Below are 16,791 nucleotides of genomic sequence, written 5' to 3' on the forward strand. Positions count from 1 at the left end.
ATCAACGGTTTGATTCGGGAGAAATTACCTTTCCGTGTGTCTATTTTGTTAAAATAAAATAAAAAAAAATAACGCCAGGTTCTTTTTAAGCAACAACCCGCCCATCCAAATGGATGTTTTTTTTAAAAACAAAAAAACAAAAAACATTTGAGTCTCCACTCAGAATCTAGAGCAGCTTCTACATCCGTGATTCTATAATCCTTTCCTTCTACATATATTATTCTGCCTCCGGTAATCAGATCGAGGCAGATGTTCTCGTTTGAAGACATTTTCGGCTTATTGTAGGCGCAGGGAAGAAAATGGGTTTGCGATATCTTTTGGAGAAAAGCCAAGCTGCATTTGCTTTATACTCTCCAAAAAAAAGGGGGGATTTATTTGCAGCCTTAAAAGACTGGAGAACAAGAATGGTTCACTATGCTGTTATCTCGCTAAGGGAAGTTAATTGGAATCGCTTCCTTTGGAGGTTTCGTTTAATGTTAAGTACGAAGTAAGTAATGTTTGTACAGACTTCTCAATCTTGACCAGGGATCAACATTGGCACCAGATCCCCAAAGTATCTTTAGTAACAGCCTCCAAACTTCTTCTGATCGCAAAGTCAGAAGCAGCTGAAGCCCCTCGATCGTTGCCTTGGTAACAAGCATTTCCTCCCTGCCCTTCAAGGCTCTTCTCCATGCCCTCAAGATCTGGTTCTTGTTTCCAAGTCTGCAACTTACTACTAAATCGAACCGGCTGTGCCATGTTGATGGTGTGGAACCGTGTCGTGTCCCCTCCTCTTCCGCGATTGTGCCTGGAGTCCACATTTTCCTTCCCGTGATAAGTTCGTTGGTCCCCTGTATAGTCTAGGAGAAAGGTAAGCAGGGGAAGCTTCAGGTAAGCAAGGATGAGCAGGTGGATTTCCCCCCCCCCCAAAATATTTAACCACAATTTAATTTACCGTATTTTTCAGAGTATAAGACACACGTTTTCCCCCCTAAAAGAGGGTGAAAATTTGGGTGAGTCTTATACACCGAATGTAACCCCGCCCACCCACCGGCCCCCACCCTTTGGCCTCTGCCTCCCAGCAATTTGCCTCCTTGCAGCAAACAGCCCGTTTTAGCTTCAGCACAGCCTGATTAGCACAAGCAGCTGATTGTCGGTTAGATCAGCCTCCCGACCATCAGCTGTTTCAGGCTGCAGGGATTGCCATTGCCACGCGCCCCATTTGCTGCAAGGAGGCAAATTGCTGGGAGGCAGAGGCAGATTTTTTTTTCTTGTGCCAAACAGGCTGTGCTGAAAATGAAAATGAAACAGGCTGTTTGCTGCAAGGAGGCAAATTGCTGGGAGGCAGAGGCAGATTTTTTTTCTTTTTTTAAAAAAAATAATATTTATTAAATTTCCAAAGATTTTTTTTAAAAAAATTCTTGTTTTCCTCCCCGAAAAAGGTAGGTGCATTTTATAGTCTGAAAAATACAGTAACCATTAGTTTTTCCCCAGAAAATAGTTTAGAATTATCTATTATTAAAATATTCAAATAGGCCTATGAATTTGTGTTTTGAGTCATGAAAATACATAAAAGGGCCTTGGGAAGTGGACAGAATACAAAGGTTAGATCAATTCAGCTGATCCTTTTGGCTGTTATACCATTGCGAGATTTGCTTAATATCCTTCTTTCTTTGATTAAAAAAATGTGAAATTATTTTTGCCTGTGTTGTTTCTTCTGTACTGGGGGAATTCTTATTATACTTTGGCTTTCGTTAGCAGCATATAATAACGGAGATAAAAGGGAATACATGCAAACTGTTAACTGGATGTTAAAATGATTTTTTTAAATCACTCTGCTGGTGTCAGCAAAATTTTTGGCTCAAAAACCAGTGGGCAAACGCACTTCAAAAGACCGCGGAGGTACGTTGACCCAAATAAAAGAGACAGAATCAGCCGATAGAAATCTACGTATTATTGAGGTATTCCTAAGAGGTTTTGAGACAGGTTTTTTTGCAATGTTGGATGTCACGTTAATTACTGTGCCCTCTCAGCTTGAGAAATTGTACAGGTGGCCCTCGTCTTACGACAAGTTTGTTTAGTGACCGTTCAAATTACGACGGTACTGAAAAAAGGGATTTATGACCGCTGTCACCCGACTTTTGCAGCATCCCCGTGGTTACCTGGCTCAAAATTCAGATAATGGCCACAGTGCCACGGTCGCAGTGTCCGGGGGGGGGGGTTGTCAGGCGATCCCCTTTTGCAGCCTTTTGATAAGCAAAGTCACCGGGGAAGTCACCTGGGTTCACTTAACAACTGTGTTACTAACTTCACAACAGCAGGGATTTGCTTAACGGCTGTGGCGAGGAAAGTCATAAAATGGGGCAAAACCCACTTAAGAACTGCCTCGATTAGCAACAGAAAGTTGGGCCTCAATTGTGGTCGTAAGTCGATGTACTAGTTAGGTATCATCATTCGATCATCTCCGATGGGGCAGACAACCGTGGTAGGTACCTAAGTGAGATAGCTGGAAGATACAACGATGTTTGTAGGAAGTTTAGCCCTAGATTAAATAACAATCCACCCCTAAAAAAATATAATCTTGCAAAGTTTAGCTCAGGGGCAGCCAACTAAAACTGCTCAGCTGGGATGGAGAACTGAAACACCGGAAACGAAAGCATCTTCTAAAGGATGAGGAATAGAGTCCAATGCACGACTGTAAAGCCGCTAACTCGTAGGATTACCTCCCCTCAAAAAATGGGAAGCATTCAAGGAAGGGGATGTTTGGAAACTACCAGTGGGTTGTCTTATTTTCTGCAAAACAAGAACAACTTCTCATTTCCACCATCAGTTGCAGAAATGAGGAAATGGGACTGTGTTTCCAGCAGTCCACGGAGAAGCTGAACAAAGCTGGAGTTGTTGTTGTTGTTTTTTTAAATTTGATTTATATGCCGCCCTTCTCCGGAGACTCAGGGCGGCTTACAGTGCGTTAAGCAATAGCCTTCATCCTTTTGTATATTTATACAAAGTCAGCTTATTGCCCCCACAAACTGGGTCCTCATTTCACCTACCTTAGAAAGGATGGAAGGCTGAGTCAACCTTGAGCCTTGGAGAGATTCGAACCAGCAGTAAATTGCAGGCAGCTGTGTTAATAACAGGGTGCTTAGACCACTGTATTATCAAGGCTCTGTACTATCAAGAGTTCTGTACTATCAAGAGTTAAATTTCTCAGAATAACAAAAGAGTTGGAAGGGATCTTGGAGGTCTTCTAGTCCAACCCCCTGCTCAGGCAGGAAACCCTGTACCATTTTAGACAAATGGTTGTGCAATCTCTTCTCAAAAACCTCCGGTACTGGAGCATTCGCAACTTCTGGAGGCAAGTGGTTCCACTGGTTATTTGTTCTCACTGTCAGGAAATTTTCTCCTTAGTTCTAAGTTGCTTCTCTCCTTGATTAGTTTCCACCCGTTGCTTCTTGTCCTGCCTTCAGGGGCTTTGGAGAATAGCTTGACTGCCTCTTCTTTGGGGCAGCCCCTGAGATATCAGAAGACTGCTATCATGTCTCCCCTAGTCCTTCTTTTCATTAAACTAGACATACCCAGTTCCTGCAACCGTTCTTCATGTTTTATTTAGCCCGCAATCTCCTAATCATCTTAGTTGCTCTTGTCTGCACTCTTGCTAGAATCTCAACATATAACTAACTTTCTAGACAAGCAAACTGTGAGAGCAGCCCTCATGTCAACCATTAGCTACAAATATTCTTTTATTAATAGGTTGCATGTGCTTCAAACTAGCACAGGCTCCAGAGGAAAACAAATTTAAGACCTGTAGCTGGGTTCCTGATTGGAACAGACAACAAAAAAATAAATAAATCCCAAAGTGAGAATGTTTTGAGGTTGGGACATTCTCCTCAGAGGCTGAAACAACTGCTTCAAGTTGATGCAGGTTCTCTCAATTAAATTGGAAGGCCTTCAAAGAGTCGGAATACCCCCAAGCTCAAAAGCAAACTGTTTTAAATATCAAAATATTTCAGATTCCAAACATTTTTATTTATTTTTTTTTTGCACAGCCTTAGATCACATTTCATGTTGAGCTGTTATGATGTGGTTTGCAGTCCTCTGTTGATCTAACGTTTTGGGAAAACTCAGCCAGCTCTGGTTTAGTCAAAATGACCATGTTAAAAACTTATGGTCGGCAATGATGGGTGGGTAGGTAGGTAGGTAGGTAGGTAGGTAGGAAGGAAGGAAGGAAGGAAGGAAGGAAGGAAGGAAGGAAGGAAGGAAGGAAGGAAGGAAGGAAGGAAGGAAGGAAAAGAGAGAAAGAAGAAAAGGGGGATGAAGGAAGGAAGGAAGGAAAAGAGAGAAAGGAGAAAAGGGGGAGGGAGGGAGGGAGGGAGGAAGGAAGGAAGGAAAAGAGAGAAAGAAGAAAAGGGGGATGAAGGAAGGAAGGAAAAGAGAGAAAGGAGAAAAGGGGGATGAAGGAAGGAAGGAAGGAAGGAAGGAAGGAAGGAAGGAAGGAAGGAAGGAAGGAAGGAAGGAAGGAAGGAAGGAAGGAAGGAAAATAATAATGAGACAATTTTTCAGGAAGATCTGAAAAATATCAATCTTAAATGGAAGGATGTGGAGACTGTAGTTGCAGTCTGAGATCTGTTGTGTACGTTTGTGGTCCAATGTGCTTAGCGCAGGACGGAATAAGAATAAGAATAAGAATAAGAATAAGAATAAGAATAAGAATAAGAATAAGAATAAGAATAAGAATAAGAATAAGAATAAGAGGAGGAGGAGGAGGAGGAGGAGGAGGAGGAGGAGGAGGAGGAGGAGGAGGAGGAGGAGGAGGAGGAGGAGGAGGAGGAGGAGGAGGAGGAGGAGGAGGAGGAGGAGGAGGAGAACTTTTAAATAACCCAGGACAATGAATAAAATATATCTCTTCCTGACAGCCACTTCTGTTTCTTCTGAACAAGAAGCTGCAAGAGAGAAAAATGTCTTTTCTTAGCAGAATCGTTTCTTTGCGGGAAGTTCTAAACGAGAGCTCCTGGAGTGCAGGTGGGCGCACGGCAGCTCCACGTGCTGTTTCCCAAGCATGCACAAAAGAGAACCCATCGCTCCCAACCACCGAAAAAGCTTGAGAAACGCCTCAAAACATCACACGCACCCAGAGTAGCAATCCCCAGCCTCGAGGCTTTTGAAGAAGCTTGGGTGTTCTTGCTCGAACCAACCAAGCGATTCATTCCTCCGAAGCAGCTGAGCCTTTATTCCGTGTGACCGAGGCTTCCAGGCCTGCCTGTTGCATAAATCCTGCAAGCAATGCCAAGCATGCGAGCCTCCTGCTTTCAGAGCAGGAGATCAAAGATCTGGAAATCACTGGGGTTAGGGGCCTTGTGGGGAGGGGGAAACGGAAAGGAGAGTTGGAGGCTGCAAACTCTCTAACTGCAGCTAGAATTGTATTTGCACAACGTTGGAAAAAGTGAAGAGATTCCTACTGAAGAGGTGGTGATTAGGAAAATATTAAGAACGTGCAGAAATGAACAGGTTAACATTAGCAATCGAAGAGAAGGAACGAACTGAATATTATATGATATGGGAAGTATTTTATCAATGGTTAGAGAGTAAAAAGGGGAACTGGAAATAAAAGAAGATTAAAGAAGAAAAGAAAACACGTTGAGATACAGGTAGAAATAAAATGATAATTGTTAGCATTAGGATGAGGAGGATAATTACGTGTAATGTTATTATTATTGTATATTCACTAGAAGACACGTTAAGAGGAAAAATGAATACTTACAATGTTTAACTGTTTAAGAAGATAAAGGTTCCCCTTGCACATATGTGCTAGTTGTTCCTGACTCTAGGGGCGGTGCTCATCTCTGTTTCAAAGCTGAAGAACCAGCACTGTCCAAAAATGTCTCCGTGGTCATGTGGCCAGCATGACTCAACGCCAAAGGTGCACGGAACGCTGTTCCCTTCCCACCAAAGGTGGTCCCTATTTTTCTACTTGCATTTTTTTTATGTGTTTTCGAACTGCTAGGTTGGCAGAAGCTGGGACAAGTAACGGGAGCTCACCCCGTTACGCAGCGCTAGGGATTCAAACCGCCGAACTGCCGACCTTTCGATCGACAAGCTCAGCGTCTTAGTCACTGAGCCACCACGTCCCTGTTTAACTGTTTAATATATTATAATTTTAAGATTAGAGAATTATACTGTAATATACTGTTATACTGATGTTGTAAATGTTGAAGGTTGGCACATGGAGATATTTGAACCCAGACAAGGGTTTAAGGAAAGATGGAATGTTTGTATTTTGAAAAAAAATAAATACAAAATTATTTTTAAAAAGGAAAGGAGAGTTGGAGGCAAAGGCAAGAATTTTCTTCTGGCCCCAAAGGCTTTGTAGCTCTGAGGCTTTGATTTAATTTGATTCTCGAGATACCATAAAGGGAATTTGAGGCTCAACTGTAAGAAAAGTTACGCAACGAAGAAAAGAGAGAGGCTGGGAGCAGAGAGTAAAATGAGGGCTGGAGATTGAAACTGTCGGAAGGAGCCCTCGAAGGTTGTGTAAAAACACCGAGTAGATTAGATTCTTTGGCAGCACAGGAGCAAAAAAGCAGCTGTATTAAAAACCAACCGAAGATCTCGCTCAGGTGAGAAAATGCAGCAAATTGGATCTCCATCAGATGCTAAAGGGGTTCAAAGAAGAACAACTTCATCCATCTGCAAGAGAAGGGACTGCAGGCTACGAAATCTTGTAGGGTTGCTGCAGAGGGTCTCCCCCTTCGGGGTCCTTTTGTGTAGGTCAGAGGCGGGCAGAAATTCCGACTCAGGGTCTGCTTCAGCCTCCTGGTGTGGGGCTTTGGGCGAAGGCTGGAGGGAAGCGCCGCTGGTGGCAAAGAGCCGTGGGGCCTCATTCCAGTGGGACTGCCTCATGGCCTGGAACTGGCTGACCATCTCAGCCCACTGAGCCTCCAGGCGCCGGTAGCTGGCCTTGCACTCCCGCAGGTCTTCCCTCTGCTTGGAAAGCCTATGCTCCTAGTCCTCAGTGAGGTACTTCTGCTGAGCCTCCTTCTTGGTCAGATCCAATTTGAACTGAGCTGTTTTGCCAACTCTTTCTTGTGGGTGGCTGCTTAGCTCCAGCAACTGCTTCCTGTTGGGGCCCTAAGGAGCCTGTGTGTGGGGGGGGGGGGAGGCGAGGAGTGGCTGGGAGGGGAGGGGTGAGTAGAGGCCAGCGAGGTGCCCCTCGATGTGAGTGGCCATGCCCATTCAGTCACATGACCACCTAGCCACGCCCACCCAGCTGGTCATTAGGCAGATCGTATTAGTGGTCCACGGGATTTAAAATTATGAATTTAGTGGTCCCTGAGGTCTGAAAGATTGAGGACCCCTGTTCCATGCAATACGAGTCACTTCCTGCTAGGGCCGCACATATGCCGTTCTACTTTTGTTGAAAATCAAGGGGGGGGAAAAATCCCTTTCACTGAAATCAAGAGGGAAATCAGGCCCCCAAAACTGATTTCGCTAGCTGCACGAAGACAAAACCGACAGCGAGCCCAAGAATCCAAGTTGGCAAACTTAAGCCAATGATTAAAAAGAAGGGGTTTTTTTTGTTTTTTTTTTAAAAAGAGATGCCTCTTATGTAATCTTATTGGGCCACTCCGATTGTATGAAACTTCGTTCTGCAGGCTTCCTCTCTCTCTCTCAGCCAAATGTCACTCAACATTCTGGTTTTTCAGGTCCAGTCAAAGGCAATTTATTAAAATAATAATAATAATAATAACCCAGCTGCACTTATATGAAGTGGAGCTTGGATTCATCTCCGTGGTTTTTAACGCTGGATTTGAGAGGGGTGGGCAAGAGTTTGCTGCTGAAGACCACACTTAAAATCAGGGACCCACTGGAAACGGAATTTTGTTTTTCTGAGTTGTGTGGAGTTTCTTGGCTTGCAAAGAACCATTAATCTTGTTTTGGAGCTTATGTAAACTTTTCACATTTCCTGCCTCTGAAAGGCAGAAAACACAAGCAGTGGTCAGCCATTTGGAGCAGAAGAGATTCTGCGGATATTATTCGGCCTTGGGGAGGCAAGGGACTTTCCTTGTTTAAAAACAAAAACAAAAACAAGAATACGACTATAAGAGTTAAACTTGATTAAAATTGGGGGGAAACAGGGAGGAAGAGCTGCCTGAAATGGATAATAAACTTGTCCATAGTGTTTCTCAAGTACATCAAGAAAATGGCTATGGATTAAGAGGGGTGTGCGGTATTTGAACTCACAACAGGTAGGAGTGGACATGTGGGCTCATTCCGTCCTCACTTCCTTATTCAAGCTGTGGTACATATACAGTAGTGGCCAAAATTGTGGAAACCTTTTGGGAAAAGTGTTTTTTCTAAAACTAGCTAATAACACCACTTTTTTTTTTTTTTGTAGTACCATAAAATTATATATCAATGGAAAGATAATTTAATCAAAAATGTAATGCAATAACTTTTACGAAGGATTTGCTATTAGAATAACAGTTAACAGTATAAAGAAGAAAAGTGAAACACGTAGAAAAAACAAGATATACAAAACTGATCACAATAGAAAAAATGAGATATACAAAAATGATCACCATGTCAGTTAATACTTCGTTGGGTAACCTTTAGCATGAATGAAGGCCTTACAACCTCTTCCCATGGAGTGAACCAAGTCTTTTAGTTCTGCAGCTGTTATAATGTGAAACCAAGATTGAATGATGGCTTCTATTAACTGGGTTTTATTGCTGGGTGGCTTCTGACTAACAAGTTTCTTTAGTCTGCTCCATAGAATTTTCAATTGGGTGAAGGTCTGGGCTATTCCCAGGCCATTCCAGTAGTGGAATAGGATTATCTTGAAACTCCAAAAAAAAAATAAATAAAGTGGTGTTATTAGCCATCAAACCTCAGAAATACACTTTTCCCAAAAGGTTTCCACAATTTTGGCCGCTGCTGTACATGTATATATGTAAAAACTTAGCAGGAAACTTTGAAACAAGAAAATAAAAGCTAACACCAACTATCCTAAAGTAAGCAAGAAACACAGAAATACTTTTCAGCTGCACAACTACTGCATTTCAAATGCTTTTCAGGAGTAGACAAACAGCTTACGTGGAGGACACTTTTGTGATATCTGAATCCTACACTCCCCGGGCTGCAAACTAATTTTAACACAAAAGCTTCTGGATAAGATGGGAGAAAAGGGAGACAGACGATATAATTATATTTCCTTCCTAGTTTTTGCTGACAAAAATGTCCTGGAGCCTAGCAGGGACAAGGAACCAAAACAACTCCATGCATAGGATAAAAGAACTTTATTGTTGATCATCTATTGACAAGAACCTCCCCAGACTGACTGCGTTCTCCTGGGTAGAGGCAGTTTATTTATTTAGTTATTTTATTAAATTTTTACACCGCCCTTCTCCTGCTGGACTCAGGGCGGTGCACAGCCTAGAATAAAAAACTGCATCTAAGCACCCCATAAGCCAGATCGAAGCACCCCGTAGGCCAGGTCTAAGCACCCCACGGGCCAAATCTTAGCACCACATGGGCCAGATCTTAGCACTCTGCAGGCCAGCTCCAGCTCCTGGGCCTTGAGTTTGACACCCCTGGTATAAAGTCTCCTGCCTTGTGCAGGGGTTGGTCTAGAAAACCTCTAAGGCCCCTCCCAGCCCTAGGATTCTATGCTTTACGTTCTGTGTTCTTTGGAGGGGGTGGGGGGAACTTACTTGGGCAGCCAACTTCATCGCTTTCATCCTCACAGGTGGGCCACCCATCGCACTGCCACTTGGAGGGGATGCACTGGACTGAACCGCTGCGGCAAGTGAATTGCCCGGGGATGCAACGCAGCTCTGCAAAAGACGAAGGGAGAAGGTTGCTCACGCTTCCGAACCCAAAAAATACCAGCCACAACAAAAATCCATCTTGGCTTGAGAGCGAGCGCGCCCAAATTTAAACCTCTTCTCCTGGTTGGGATGAGCGGTGAGAGAGAAGCACGCCAAATCTTTGTATTACTGGAGAAAGTTTGGATTAGGTTTCTTCCTCTCCCACTTCCCCCTCCTCACCCCCGGGGCAGTGGCAAATGAGAGATGGCTCTTCTGAACCCCGTTAAGCAAAGATCAAGGAAAGTTCTAATTGGCTTTGGCTCCAACATCCAAAACATCCCAGATTCGAATCTGGTTCGAATTCGACGAGAGCTAAATAGCTTGAAATAGATCGATATTAGTCTCCCTTTTTTTCTCTGTCGGTAAAATATAAATTTAACACAAGCAGAAAGCTAGCTCAAGTCAACTGGAAGGAATTTTTTAAAAATAGGCCTACCCTGTTTAACACAATTACTCAAAAGGAACACTCAGGTTTGCATAGTGACAGCTAAGAACTCAAGACGACGGGAGAGATGATTTCCTGGGTTACACCACAATCAAAACAGCACCGATCGGTGTGTTTGTGCGCTCCTCCCTTTCCAAAAATCATTACAATGGCACCGCACAAATCGAGCACAGGGCAAGGTCAAAATAATCACATCTGTCCAGAGTGGAAGCAAGGAAGATCCGGTTTCTCTCTTAAATAATGTCACAGGGGACAAATGGCAGGAAGGGCATACGTGTTATGAGACAGGTAGCATGACTCCTTTCAGGCTTTTAGGTCATTCAAGCCACAGCATCTTCTTAGGAGGTAATTACAAGCATTTTTTTTTTAATTCTTATTATCTTCACATCAAAAAAAAAAAAAAATGGTGTGAGTTGGTCAAGAAAGTAACTGGTCTGAAGTTGACTCCCTACCTTCTCAAGTGCTTTGTGGTTGAGTAGAGACTTGTGACACCTTAATTAATACATTATCCTGGCCTTTTAATATACCCAGCTAAGCCATTACATGGACTGCTTTGTTTTGGGTAACGTGTCAACACTCTGATCTGCTCCAAATTCCTTCTTGGGTGCTCACTAGATTTCCTGTCCTTTGTGACTTCAGGGGGAAAAAAAATATATTATTTTAATGATTTAAAAAAATAAAGGGGAAGTTGGCTAAATAATGCTAGCGTCATTATTTACTTCCAACAAGGCCTTTGGGCCTCGTAGAGATCTTATCAGGGGTGTAGACAACTTCCTGGAAGGAAATGTCACCATTGGTGAATGGATGCTTTCTAAGATATGCCCAGGCAGTCCTTTTACGAATAGATGAATCACCAAAGCAACACCCCCAGATGTTCTTTGGGGTGCTGCCACAGAGAGGAGGAAGGGGGTCAAGCTATTTTCCAAAGCACCCGAAAGCCAGACAAGGAACAATGGATGGAAACTGATCAAGGAGAGATTCAACCTAGAAATAAGAAGAATTGACAACTCAAGAAGCCGGATTCGCTTAACAACCGTGTGACTGTTTTAAACAACTGTAGGGAGTCCCTTAACCAACATGGCAAGAAGAGTCGTAAAATGGGGGGATGGGGGGGTTCACTTAACACATTTCTCATTTAGCAACATAAAATTTGGGTTCAATTGTGGTCATAAGCTGAGGACTTCCTGCACACTAAAACATGTAGAAAGTAGCCTGTGATATTAACAATTATCTTTGCAATAAAAATAAAGCAATATCGGGCTCCGATAGGATATTACTGTTTTTATCTCAAAGCTAATTGTGAGCGTACAGCCCCTTATTCCTATGCGTGTCTAGAGGGAGGTACTCAGTTCACTTCCACCTCAAAAAGAAAAGCAAGTTCCAGATTGCAGCTATCAACATCCTAAATCAGAACTGCCCATTGCATTCGGCTTTCTTTCAATCCCGTTGCCGAATCTATCAGAATGTAAGACTATCTCTAATAAGAATAACTGCCAGGTGTTTACAGATACAGATAATATCGAAGCTAATATTACCAGATAAAGCCGACCCTGTTGTATTCCTTTCTCCCTGTTTATTCTTCTATTCTTTAAGACCCCCGTGACTGACCTAAACCAATTCAAATCCCCAAGAGGTGAGCGCTCAAAATAGACATTTTTTTCCGAAATGCTTAAGTAACACATTGATAAAAGCTTGAGATTTGAAGACAAACTACCCCACAACCTTGTTAGATATTATCTCTTAAAAGGTAAATACAAGAAAACATCACCCTTAAACTTGAGCATTTAGTTTAGTTTATAGTTGAGTTGTCATTGCACCTCGTACAACGAAATTAAATGCCATCTTCAGTGTACATTATAACTATAAAAATAAAACAAAACACACATCCTTCACATTCTCTACAACTGAATTGAAAACCCCTGATATTGCATTAATATTGCACTATACAGTAGAATTCAATATAGTTACTGCTCTGGGGTAGGAGCTGTTTTTCAGCCTATTTGTCCTTGGGTTGTTTTTTTTTTTTTATCCTGTACCGTCTGCCAGATGGTAATAGTTCAAAAAAAAAAGGGTGCCCATGATGAGATGGATCTTTAAGGACGTTTTGAACTTTCTGAAGGCAGCGGGAGCTATAAAGCTCTTCCAAAGAGGGGAGAGGGAAACCAATGATCCTCTGGGCAATGATGTTGACCCTCTGGAGCGCTGTCCTATCTGCCACTGTGCCATTGGCAAACCACACACAGTTAAAATACTCTCTATGGTGCAGCGGTAGAAGGTCACCAGCAGTTTTTCATTCAGTTGTTGTTTCCTGAGAAGTCTCAGGTAGTATAATCTCTACTGGGGCCCTTTTGACCAGTGCTGCAATGTGAGCGTCCCAGGTCAAGTCCTCTTTTTATGACATAATAAGAAAGCTTGATTCACACTTCAGGATCAGCCCAAATATGAAAACAAAAGCTAGTATGATTTGCAAATCATGGTTAGGTAAAGGTAAAGGTAAAGGTTCCCGTCGCATATATATGCTCGTTGTTCCCGACTCTAGGGGGCGGTGCTCATCTCCGTTTCAAAGCCGAGGAGCCAGCACTGTCCGAAGACGTCTCCGTGGTCATGTGGCCGGCATGACTCAACTCCAAAGGCGCATGGAATGCTGTTACCTTCCCATCAAAGGTGGTCCCTATTTTTCTACTTGCATTTTTTACCTGCTTTCGAACTGCTAGGTTGGCAGAAGCTGGGACAAGTCACGGGAGCTCACCCCGTTACGCGGCACTAGGGATTCAAACCGCCGAACTGCTGACCTTTCGATTGACAAGCCCAGCGTCTTAGCCACTGAGCCACCGCGTCCCTTAAATCATGGTTAACTCATTATATTTATGTGTTAAATTAATTTATGAATGTCTTTGTTCCATCTATTTATGCTTTTATTAAGTTTATAGGCTGCTCATCTCACCGTGGAAGTGACTCTGGATGGCTCACAACCTGTTTATAGAATACAAAAACAACTGAAATGAGTAAGAATTAAATAAGAGGCATTACATTTGTCAACAACTGCAGCTTTGCCTATAAGCCAGGCCCGAAGTCGCTCATCTACGAAGCAAAGAGATTTATTTTACGTTCTTGCACGTCTTGGATAATGCAAAAAATATTTTGCGACTGAATTATGACCTCTACAAATTGTTGGAACTATATACAGGGAGTTTTTGACTTACGACCGCAATGGAGCCCAACATTTCTGCTGCTCAGCAAGACGGTTGATAAGTGAGTCTCGGCCCATTTTGCCAACTCTCTTGCCACGGTTGTGGAGTTGAGTCACTGCAGTCGTTAAGTTAGTAACGTGGTTGTTAAGTGAATTTGGCTTCTCCACTGACTTGGCTCGTCAGAAGGTCGTAAAAGGGATCACATAACCCCGGGGACACTGCAACCATCCTAAATATGAGTCAGTTATCAAACGTCTGAATTTTGATCACATGACCTTGGGGGGGCTGTTACAATAGTCGATAAGTGTGAAAAATGGCCCCAAGTTCTCTTTGTCAGTGCCGTTATAACTTTGAACGGTCACTAAATGAGCTGTTGTGAGTCGAAGGCTACCTGCCTATGTTTACTCCCTTTGAGTGCCTGGAATAATACAGGATGAATTTTGTGCTTTTTTTTTTTTTTTTTACCCCAAAGCCCTTCCTGGTTCGGAGAACCGGTAGCAAAAATCCCTGCCCCCCCCCCTCCCCATTGCCCAGCTGAGCCGCACACTCATAAGAGGCTTTTTTTATTATTATTTTTAAAAGCATTTTTTTCTACAACCTCTTTGGCCGAAAAAATGCTTTTAAAAGTAAAAAAAAAAAAAAAAAGCCTCTGATGATCGCGTGGCTCAGCTGGGATCATCAGAGGCTTTTAAAAGCATTTTTTCTACAACCTCTTCAGCCGAAAAGGTTGTAGAAAAAATGGTTTTAAAAGTAAAAAAAAAAAAAAAAGTTGGCCACGCCCAGTCAATCATATTAAAACCCCCCCACCAAGCCACGCCCACAGAACCGGTAGTAACGAATTTTACATTTCACCACTGTGTCCAACCCATCATGACCCATCAGGAGCTTTGGTAGTACAGTGGTTTAATGCACCCTGTTATTAACACAGCTGCCTGCAATTTCTGCAGGTTCGAATCTTACCAGGCTCAAGGTTGACTCAGCCTTCCATCCTTTCTAAGGTAGGTGAAATGAGGACCCAGTTTGTGGGGGCAATAAGCTGACTTTGTATAAATATACAAAAGGATGAAGGCTATTGCTTAACGCATTGTAAGCCGCCCTAAGTCTCCGGAGAAGGGCGGCATATAAATCAAATTAAAATAAATAAAAAAAATGACCCCCTGGACAACGTTCCTCCAGGCCTTCCTGTCCTCTACCATCCTCTGGAGTCCATTTAAGCTCAGGCCGACTGTCTCAATGACTCCATCCAGCCACCTCGTTCTCTGCCATCCCCTTCTTCTTCTTTTGCCCTCCATCGTTCCCAGCATTAGGCTCTTCTCCAGGGAGTCCTTCCTTCTCATTAGGTGGCCAAAGGATTTGAGTTTCCTCTTCAGGATCTGGCCTTCTAAAGAGCAGTCAGGGTTGGTCTCCTCTAGGACTGACCGGTTGGATCAGTCCAAGGAACTCGCAGGAGTCTTCTCCAGCACCAGAGTTCAAAGGCCTCCATTCTTTGGCCTTCTCAGCCTTCCTTATGGTGAGATGCTTTTACAGAACCACAAATAATTCTGCCGAAGGAAACCCCCCAAATCTCCACCCATCGTCATTTTGGTGGCGTTTGTTTCGTGCAATTTCAGCGGGAAAACACTCACACCGATTCAACAAGCGGGAGCACCCCGTGTTTCTTCTGAATAAACTATGATGAAGCGTGTCCTTCAACGCAACATTAGCAGCTTAAAAGATCTTGGCAGCTGACATGTGTCCTTCACACCGATGACTGGATGAGGACATCTGTTTGAGCTAACAACGGCTCTGCTTTTCCATGCAGAAATGTTTAGAAAGTAGAGAGGAAACTGAACGCGAAGAATGGAATTCCAGCAACTGTTATTCAAAGGCTGCCCGAGTTTGTTTGGGGACTGTTCAAAGCTACAAAGGAACCGGGGGGGGGGGGGGAGAGTGACTTACGGCTGCAGTGCCCCCGGGGTAAAGTCACGTGATTCCTCTTTTGCGACCTCCTGACAAGCAAAGTCAGTTGGGGGAAACCCGGATTCACTTAACAACCAGGTTGGTAATTTAACAACTGCAGCGTTTCACGTAACACATGGGAAGAAAAATCGTAAAATGGGGCAAGAGTCACTTAACAAATTTCTCACTTAGAACACAGAATCCACAGAGTTGGGAGGGACCTTGGAGGTCTTCTAGTCCAACCCCCTGCCTAGGCGGGGAACCCTACACCACTTCGGACAAACTGCTATCCAACCTCTTCTTAAACACTTCCAGTGTTGGGAGTTAAAAACTTCCAGTGTTGGAGGAACATAACTTAGGAAGGAACTTAGGAGGAATCTAGCAACATACATTTTGTGAGTCGGCTGTCAAGTGTCCAAATGCAAATATCACGTGATGGAGATGATGCTGCCATGGTCATAAGGGTGAAAAACAGCCCTAAGTCGTAACTTCGAATGGTCATTAAGTGAATTGTTCCCTTACCTTCTTCCTCTTCCTTTTCTTATATCTCCCTTTCTGCCTCTTTTCTTTAATTTTCACTCTGTTAATTTTCCCTCTTAATATTTCCCCATTTATTTCTCTTCTTTTCAGTTTTGAGATGTATTCTCTGTTATCCATTTTTATTCTATCACTGTTAATCCCAGTGTAATCATCTTTATCTTTATTTTCATTTAATTCCTTTTCAATATTTTCTCCTTGTTTCTCTTGCTTTTCATTCATCTTTTCTTTCTTTTTTCTTGCATTCTAACCAATCCTCTGCTTCCTTATTTCCCTTAAATGCTTCTCTTATTTTTTCAAACATCTCCCTTAATATCTCACATTCATCCTCCCAATTCTCCATATTGTCACTTTAGAAGGTTAGAATTTTCCAATTTATTATTTTCATTTACTTATACTTCTAGTTTCAAAGTCCATGCGATATCTCCTTTTTCTTTCCAGATAATGTCCAGTTCAAATGCTCACTTGAGCCATCACAATCTCAGTCTTCGTTCAACAATTAAGTGAATTGTTGTAAATCAAGGACTACCTGTATATAATCTCACTGCCTTCCTGCTGACTGGGGAATTCTGGGAGTCGAAGTCCAGACATTTTAAAGTTGCTATGGTTGAGAAACATGACACTAGAGGCGTGAACCAGGCCTGTACTGCCACATTAGATCATACGTTTAAGTAGCCAAGGTCCAGAAACACGGATTTAGAGGGGTGAACCAGGCCTATACCACTGCATTACATCATAGCTTAAAGTTGCCATGGTTGAGAAACATGGCTTTAGAGGGGTGAACCAGGCCTGTACCGCAATATTGGATCATAGTTTAACGTTGCTAGGTTTCAGAAAC

The 16,791-nt window shown here is 42.9% G+C and overlaps 1 protein-coding gene across 4 annotated transcripts in view; it reads right to left on the reverse strand.

Annotated features, from left to right (window-relative positions):
- DGCR2 (DiGeorge syndrome critical region gene 2) overlaps window positions 1-16,791 on the reverse strand; it is a 51,586-nt gene that overhangs the window by 15,510 nt on the left and 19,285 nt on the right. The window contains exons 2-3 of one of the 4 annotated variants that reach the window (XM_034406242.3): window positions 9,687-9,809; window positions 714-839 (exon numbers count right to left, since the gene is read on the reverse strand). In XM_034406242.3, coding sequence (XP_034262133.1) covers window positions 714-839; window positions 9,687-9,809 — 249 coding nt within the window. Of the gene's footprint in view, window positions 1-711; window positions 840-9,686; window positions 9,810-16,791 lie in introns of all 4 variants that reach the window. The other 3 variants (XM_087880201.1, XM_060683793.2, XM_087880202.1) reach the window with 3 other exon arrangements.

This window comes from Pantherophis guttatus, chromosome 17 (assembly GCF_059756535.1).
Source record: "Pantherophis guttatus breed Tessera chromosome 17, ASM5975653v1, whole genome shotgun sequence".
NCBI classification, from domain to species: domain Eukaryota; kingdom Metazoa; phylum Chordata; class Lepidosauria; order Squamata; family Colubridae; genus Pantherophis; species Pantherophis guttatus.